General features: G+C 37.1%; 2 protein-coding genes across 9 annotated transcripts in view; one reads left to right on the top strand and one right to left on the bottom strand.

Moving 5' to 3' along the window:
* The window catches only part of LOC113466543, a 5,258-nt gene extending 2,342 nt beyond the window's left edge, over positions 1-2,916 (top strand). The window contains exons 4-7 of the mRNA XM_026822051.1: positions 564-702; positions 1,714-1,781; positions 2,258-2,441; positions 2,725-2,916. Of these exons, the coding sequence (XP_026677852.1) occupies positions 564-702; positions 1,714-1,781; positions 2,258-2,441; positions 2,725-2,861 (528 nt within the window). The 3' untranslated portion in view covers positions 2,862-2,916. The remainder of the gene's footprint in view (positions 1-563; positions 703-1,713; positions 1,782-2,257; positions 2,442-2,724) is intronic.
* Positions 2,917-3,189: 273 nt separating this feature from the next.
* Positions 3,190-7,400, bottom strand: LOC103507107 (group XIIA secretory phospholipase A2). 8 transcript variants are annotated; one of them, XM_026822057.1, is made up of 5 exons: positions 7,258-7,400; positions 6,791-7,026; positions 6,306-6,382; positions 4,465-4,648; positions 3,190-4,181 (listed from the first exon to the last, which is right to left on the bottom strand). In XM_026822057.1, the coding sequence occupies exons 2-5, from the start codon at positions 7,017-7,019 to the stop codon at positions 4,045-4,047; spliced, it is 627 nt and encodes a 208-aa protein (XP_026677858.1). In that variant the 5' UTR covers positions 7,020-7,026; positions 7,258-7,400; the 3' UTR covers positions 3,190-4,044. The 8 variants fall into 8 exon arrangements, with proteins under 8 accessions (XP_026677858.1, XP_008469774.1, XP_026677856.1 ...); XM_008471552.3 differs by having other exon boundaries at positions 6,315-6,382; XM_026822055.1 differs by lacking the exon at positions 6,306-6,382 and adding an exon at positions 5,461-5,537.
* Between the last annotated feature and the right edge of the window lie 590 nt (positions 7,401-7,990).

Genomic DNA, 7,990 nt, shown 5'->3' with positions numbered 1-7,990 from the left:
TAATTCCTTTCTCCATTTTAAACCAGTCTGATTCCACCATAACACGATTAGTTTTTTCTTCTTTTTGTGAGAGGCATTCCTTTATCTCTTGAGGTCCTATCAGACTTTTATGCCTCGCTTTTTTTGCCAAGATAAAATCTTAGCGATTATTCTGACGAGACTGAGCACATATTATACCAAATGGTCACCCGTCGATATGCCAACCACACATAATGTTGCTCAACTTCCGTGATTCGTTGAGAACTGGTACGTTCATTGTGCAATAGTCACTGGATGTACATAATTTTGTATGTTCTCTGTTTCAGCTCGTCTTCATCCTCCTCCTTATTCTGACGAGACTGAGCACATATTATACCAAATGGTCACCCGTCCATATGCCAACCACACATAATGTTGCTCAACTTCCGTGATTCGTTGGGAACTAGTACGTTCATTGTGCAATAGTCACTGGATGTACATTATTTTGTATGTTCTCTGTTTCAGCTCTTCTTTCGTTGGGAACTAGTACGTTCATTGTGCAATAGTCACTGGATGTACATTATTTTGTATGTTCTCTGTTTCAGCTGAAGAGCTCAGGACTAAGTTCTAGCTATGCTGCCAATGCTAACACATTAGCTAGTGGCTATGCTGCCAATGCTAACAGAGATACGCTTCGAACTGTTGACGTTCATGCGCCTCTCGTGAAGCTTGATTCAACTATAAGCAAAGGGAATTAGATCATATTCTGATGGACCAGTGAAATTATTTATCATTGAATGGACGAAGGTTTAATTCGACGATTTTTTTCATTCCGTTTGTCTGTAAGTTTGGTTGATTTACCATACCTAACGCTCGAAAGATTCGTTGGATTTCAATGACATTTTCCAGAAATGTTCAACTCAAACATAAAGGACATTTTCTAATTGAATTGTGAGGAAGACTCCTTATACTTACATTACAAGTGCATTGGACCTGTCTCCCACACACTTGACTCATTCGCCCCTCACATGAATCAAAACAGAAACACCCATTATCAAATGCATGTCCTGATGTAATATCACCTAGTGAGCATTGAGGCGAGGAATCTAAAATGAAACAAACCAGACAGTAGGTATCAGTAAAATTTAAAACCATGCTCACTCCCTAAACCCAACACTTCAAAGCGAAAGATAACGAAAAATCAAAGTCACCCTGTTTTGATATTTCAAAGGCCAGTCACTCACGTTCAGACCGCGGTCTTAGACCTATGTCTGTCAGACAGTCTGAGCGTATACTCCTTGGTCAAAAAGTAAAAAATCTCGCCTCTACTTAACAAAAATTAGCAAGACTGCGAGAGATTATTCGAGTCCACAAGAAATTTATTATCGAGATTTAAAAAATTGAAGAAAAAAAATGAGGGTTCTCAATAAAATGCCTTGAGAAATGACGATTTTTATGCAAAAAGTACCACTTTCGGGGTTTGAACATAGATTTGACAATACTACCAAATGGGCCCCTTTCTCATCCATCCCTAAAAACAAACAAAACTTCAGAATTCCAAGTCGTTCACAAGTTACACGGGGTTTCATGTCATGCTGGGTGTAAGTAGTTGCTTACGTTCCATTTTCCTTTATCAAACCTTTAAAACACACACACAATTTACATAGTATGCTTTAAATACCTAGTTGTTGTTGATGAATGTGTCTGTCCTTATTTATTTTACTAACCACATTTTGTCTCTCCATCATTTTCCAGGAACTAAGCCTGTAAAGAACAAATACTATGTACCCAAGCCTAATGGATGTGGTCAAGAAGGATCACAGGTAAATAGGGTAATGTATCTTTTACTAACATTCTGCAATAATTTTAATATTGTTCACCATTAATGCTTGACAAAAGTGTCATTTCATTGATCAGTATGCTTTACTGAATTTGTAAATTTGGATTGAACTCAAATCATTAAAATTCAGATCTGTGGCCTGTTCCATGAAATGAATTCCCAATCCGGAAAAAAAGGGACTTCTTTCATTTCTTGATGCTTATAAGTCTTGGTGTAAGAAAAAAAGGTTTTTTGAGAAATTAGTCTCTGCTTAAAGATTGTGACCTTGAAATGAAATTGTATGTAGAGAAATACAATCTGGGATGCAAGGGGGAATATGGCCTATAATAATCAAATATTCTGACATTGGTAACTTGGAAAAAAAACTACTAACTGCTCAAGCAAAGTGTGTGGCATTATTTCCCATTAACCTTCCCACCTAGTCAGCTACCCATAGCTAAAATAGTTTTCTTTTTTCAGCTCTCCCAGTATTTTTCATTTGAAGAACTCACCACCTGTTGCAATGAGCATGACATCTGTTATGGCACTTGTAACAAGCTCAAGGAAACATGTGACTTTGACTTTAGGAAATGTTTGTATCGGATATGTGATCAACTTGAAGGCAAATCTGTAAACTCCCCCACACTGGATACAATCTCAAAAGGTAAATAAAATATGGACCCATTTCAATACTTTCTCATTACTTTACATAAGCCAGCCTAGTTTGCTTGAAGCTCTAGGTCACAGCCTTGTAAGTGATAGGTCGCAGGTTCGATTCCCGCATGGGGGCAAATTTTATCCTTTTAGTTAAGTTTCGTTCTCGAAACAACTTACTTTCTCCTAACCTGTCCTCCTCTCTCCAATAGTGGGATGATAAGTCCTCCATTGTTACAGTTCCCTCTTGAAAAACTAATACTTGTTTATTTGTGTTCCTATTTTCTTGTCAGGTTGTAAGGTGGCAGCTAAGACCATGTTCACAAGTACCATGACATTCGGGTGTAAATATTACAAGGCAGCCCAGGCTCAAGCTTGTTTCTGTCCTCCGACCAAGAAGAGAAAGTTTGCTGCTAATGAAGAGCTTTGATGAAATCACATCTCTATTAAACAGATATGCTTGGTCCAGTGATAATATACTGGCATATTTGAAGATCCCGGGTTCAATTCTCAGAGTCAGCAGAAAATTTGAAGAATTTAAGTGACAGCTATTGCTCATCTTCTCTGTTTAAAGTCCCCCAGCTATTTTTTTTTTCTTTTTATTTTATTTAGGTATATTTATTAGAGTGTTTGTTTCTATTATATAAGGTATTTACTTATTCTCCTTGTCTCCTTAGTTTTCAGTCTTGTACGTAAATAACAAAAAGGATTTTATAAACGAACAACAAAATTCAATAAAAAAAACTTGTATTTTTTTAAGTTAAATAGACAACAAAAACAGCCATATGTTAGTTATGAAAGGCAACTTTAACAGCACTAAGCAAGGTATGGTCGTATACAAAAATAAGTACCTATGTATCTAAAATATTACGATAAGGCCCTACTTACGTATTTTTCTAATAATGCAAAAGAAATGATAGAAGATAGACCAGTAAATGATGTTAGAGTGGGGTCCCGACTGTTAGATGGACAAAACCATAATCTAAATCTATTTCTGTGGGCATAACAGCATTACTAAAAGCCTCCTGGGGTCTTTCTGTAATGTCCATGTTTTTTCTTTTTACTCTGGTTACTCTAGTAATGCCGCCACTAGTCGCTAATAGCTAATACTGATTTAAAGTAGCTACTCTATTGTCCTCACAAGGCTGAGTGTGCCCCGTATTCCAAGTAGAGCTGAAAAAACTTCGATCCGGCCGGGAATCAAACTCTTTTTTTTTTGTCTTTAGGGCCAAACACACCGTGACTTTTGTCTGAAGCTTAATATAACTAGAGAATTATTAGTGTACCGATAGCGGCTTAATCAGAACCTTAAAAACTACCCATATTGATTTGAGAAGACCTATGAGAGGAAGTGTCATTCTAATAAAGAGAATGAAACTTCTTTCATACATCTCATTTGTTAATAAAATTTATAAAATCGAATGTGAGATCCAAACTGTCTCCTACAATTTTTTTTTCTTTGGTATGACTAGATGAGCAATAGCTGTCACTTAAATTCTTCAAATTTTCTGCACCATTTTCTGCTGACTCTGAGAATTGAACCCAGGATCTTCAAATATGCCAGTATATTATCACTGGACCAAGCATATCTGTTTAATAGAGATGTGATTTCATCAAAGCTCTTCATTAGCAGCAAACTTTCTCTTCTTGGTCGGAGGACAGAAACAAGCTTGAGCCTGGGCTGCCTTGTAATATTTACACCCGAATGTCATGGTACTTGTGAACATGGTCTTAGCTGCCACCTTACAACCTGACAAGAAAATAGGAACACAAATAAACAAGTATTAGTTTTTCAAGAGGGAACTGTAACAATGGAGGACTTATCATCCCACTATTGGAGAGAGGAGGACAGGTTAGGAGAAAGTAAGTTGTTTCGAGAACGAAACTTTACTAAAAGGATAAAATTTGCCCCCATGCGGGAATCGAACCTGCGACCTATCACTTACAAGGCTGTGACCTAGAGCTTCAAGCAAACTAGGCTGGCTTATGTAAAGTAATGAGAAAGTATTGAAATGGGTCCATATTTTATTTACCTTTTGAGATTGTATCCAGTGTGGGGGAGTTTACAGATTTGCCTTCAAGTTGATCACATATCCGATACAAACATTTCCTAAAGTCAAAGTCACATGTTTCCTTGAGCTTGTTACAAGTGCCATAACAGATGTCATGCTCATTGCAACAGGTGGTGAGTTCTTCAAATGAAAAATACTGGGAGAGCTGAAAAAAGAAAACTATTTTAGCTATGGGTAGCTGACTAGGTGGGAAGGTTAATTGGAAATAATGTCACACACTTTGAATGCCTCGTTTACATTCAGCCCTCTCTCCTGCTACTCGTCCTGCTGTATGTGGTGTGTTTATATTCAGCTCACTTTCCTTCCTAAACTACTTCTCCAAGCTGCCCTGGTCATGTAAAAGGTCTGCCTGATAGAGTCCTTTCTATTACCTTGATAGTGTGTGTGCTCATCAGGTATCAGGTAGACCTGACATTCGGACCTTTTCAGCCGTACCTACCTGTCAGGACTACCTGGTCGTATGTGTGTTCATCAGGTGTCAGGTATACCTGTCACTGTCAGGTCTACCTGATAGTGAGTGGCTGGTCTAAGGGCCTAGGGTTTTCCTAACATAAATAGTCAGTTAGGAAAGATCTTCACTTACTCAGAAGTGGTAAAGCGCCCTGGAACAGGTTACCCATGTAGTAGTAAGCTCTTCCTATGGCGTTGACCTTGAAACTGACGTCCTTGAGTTTCATGTGCAGAACTTTGTCCTTTTTGACCTTCTTGCTGAACTTGATGGTCACAGTAAGGTCGAGGTCCACTGGAAAAAGGTCAGGAAATGAAAGAAGTCCCTTTTTTTCCGGATTGGGAATTCATTTCATGGAACAGGCCACAGATCTGAATTTTAATGATTTGAGTTCAATCCAAATTTACAAATTCAGTAAAGCATACTGATCAATGAAATGACACTTTTGTCAAGCATTAATGGTGAACAATATTAAAATTATTGCAGAATGTTAGTAAAAGATACATTACCCTATTTACCTGTGATCCTTCTTGACCACATCCATTAGGCTTGGGTACATAGTATTTGTTCTTTACAGGCTTAGTTCCTGGAAAATGATGGAGAGACAAAATGTGGTTAGTAAAATAAATAAGGACAGACACATTCATCAACAACAACTAGGTATTTAAAGCATACTATGTAAATTGTGTGTGTGTTTTAAAGGTTTGATAAAGGAAAATGGAACTGCTAAGTTTTTGTCATCCTGAAAGTGAAGAGAGAAGGAAGACAGGACAGGAGCTCATCTATTTAGGATAAAATTCAACTTGGGTGAGAACTGAACCAATGACCTTGTGTTTACAAGGCAGATGTACTATTCTCCAAGCTAACTAGGCTGGCAGTAAAATATCAAAAAGAGAGCAAGTACATCAATTGGACTTGCATGTAAGGACAGTATTAATAATGAATGAATTGGAACCCTACTTACACTATGAAGTATACCTGAAGGTTTTTGTACATACCTGAAGGACATTGGAAAGTACACACTTCTTCAGCTGCATCATCAATCGTTTCATGAATATGTTTGAATTCTTTGGTAAATGAGACTACAGTCTCCAAGACATTTCCAAATATATTCTCAGCAGACAAAACTGCCTCTCGCAAGTTTCCTAATAAGCCAGACCCATAGCCACTGTAGATATATCCTAGGAATGTTAATGTGTAAATCAAAACTTTGGCCTTCGGAAACATTGAAGACCTGAAATTCAAAACAAAACATTATGTTTGATCATCCTGACCAAGTTTGTGCATAATGTAGTGAAGTTCTTAAGTTACCAATATTAAAATTATTGCAGAATGTTAGTAAAAGATACATTACCCTATTTACCTGTGATCCTTCTTGACCACATCCATTAGGCTTGGGAACATAGTATTTGTTCTTTACAGGCTTAGTTCCTGGAAAATGATGGAGAGACAAAATGTGGTTAGTAAAAGAAATAAGGATAGACACATTCATCAACAACAACTAGGTATTTAAAGCATACTATGTAAATTGTGTGTGTGTTTTAAAGGTTTGATAAAGGAAAATGGAACTGCTAAGTTTTTGTCATCCTGAAAGTGAAGAGAGAAGGAAGACAGGACAGGAGCTCATCTATTTAGGATAAAATTCAACTTGGGTGAGAACTGAACCAATGACCTTGTGCTTACAAGGCAGATGTACTATTCTCCAAGCTAACTAGGCTGGCAGTAAAATATCAAAAAGAGAGCAAGTACATCAATTGGACTTGCATGTAAGGACAGTATTAATAATGAATGAATTGGAACCCTACTTACACTATGAAGTAACAAGATTTTTGTACATACCTGAAGGACATTGGAAAGTACACACTTCTTCAGCTGCATCATCAATCGTTTCATGAATATGTTTGAATTCTTTGGTAAATGAGACTACAGTCTCCAAGACATTTCCAAATATATTCTCAGCAGATAAAACTGCCTCTCGCAAGTTTCCTAATAGGCCAGACCCATAGCCACTGTAGATATATCCTAGGAATGTTAATGTGTAAATTAAGACTTTGGCCTTCGGAAACATTGAAGACCTGAAATTCAAAACAAAACATTACGTTTGATCATCCTGACCAAGTTTGTGCATAATGTAGTGAAGTTCTTAAGTTAAAATAAAGGAAATGATGTAATGTGCAATATTATGAAGAAATATTCACAATTCAATCTAATATTGCATACTTACTACTTACCTACAATATAGTGCAAATCTTCCTCAAAAACACCTACTTCACAATTCAATCTAATATTGCATACTTACTACTTACCTACAATATAGTGCAAATCTTCCTCAAAAACACCTACACCAGAGCAAGCAACCAGAGCCAGTTAAAGGGGAAAAGAAGTGATATTTATACTTTTCGTGTGTTCCTTTTGGCCTCTTCTTATTATTTCAACTTCAAATCAATCATAAAGAGAGAGAGAGAGAGAGAGAGAGAGAGAGAGAGAGAGAGAGAGAGAAAGGAAGAAAGAAAGAGAGAGATAAGAAGATGGGAGAAAAGCGATGGTGAAGGGAGACAAAAAGGAGAGAGAAAATTAGAAGTATGGCTGAGCGACTTCAAGACTTCAACCTTAAACAGGTAGGATACCATACTAGTCTGAAATTCCCCTTGCTAAAGAAATAGCAAAGGTTGAGTGCGAAGGTGAAAGAGAAGAAACAGAAGAAGAAAAAGAAGAAAGAAAAGAAGAAAAAGAAGAAAGAAAAGAAGGAGAAGAAGGAAAAGAGAAAACAGAAAGAAGGAGAGAGAGAGAGAGCTAGAAAAAATAGGAAAGAAAGGAAGTATAAAGAAGGAGGGAGAGGGAGAAAAAAGTAGAAAGAGAGAGAGAGAGAGAGAGTGTGAGAGAGAGAGAGAGCAGAAAGTAGAATAAACATTTTTCTAGGCTAATATTTACGATGCAAACAAGGAATAAGCAGCTTGTAGTGTAGGAGGGTAAGAGGGGGAGGGGGGAATAAAGAGAATTATGTCTGAAATCAGTGGCGTAATCATTAATTCATTTTGT

Source organism: Diaphorina citri, unplaced genomic scaffold (assembly GCF_000475195.1).
Source record: "Diaphorina citri unplaced genomic scaffold, Diaci psyllid genome assembly version 1.1 scaffold289, whole genome shotgun sequence".
Taxonomy (NCBI): domain Eukaryota; kingdom Metazoa; phylum Arthropoda; class Insecta; order Hemiptera; family Psyllidae; genus Diaphorina; species Diaphorina citri.
The sequence above is the reverse complement of the archived record's forward strand: the minus strand, read 5'-3'. Positions and strand labels throughout refer to the sequence as shown.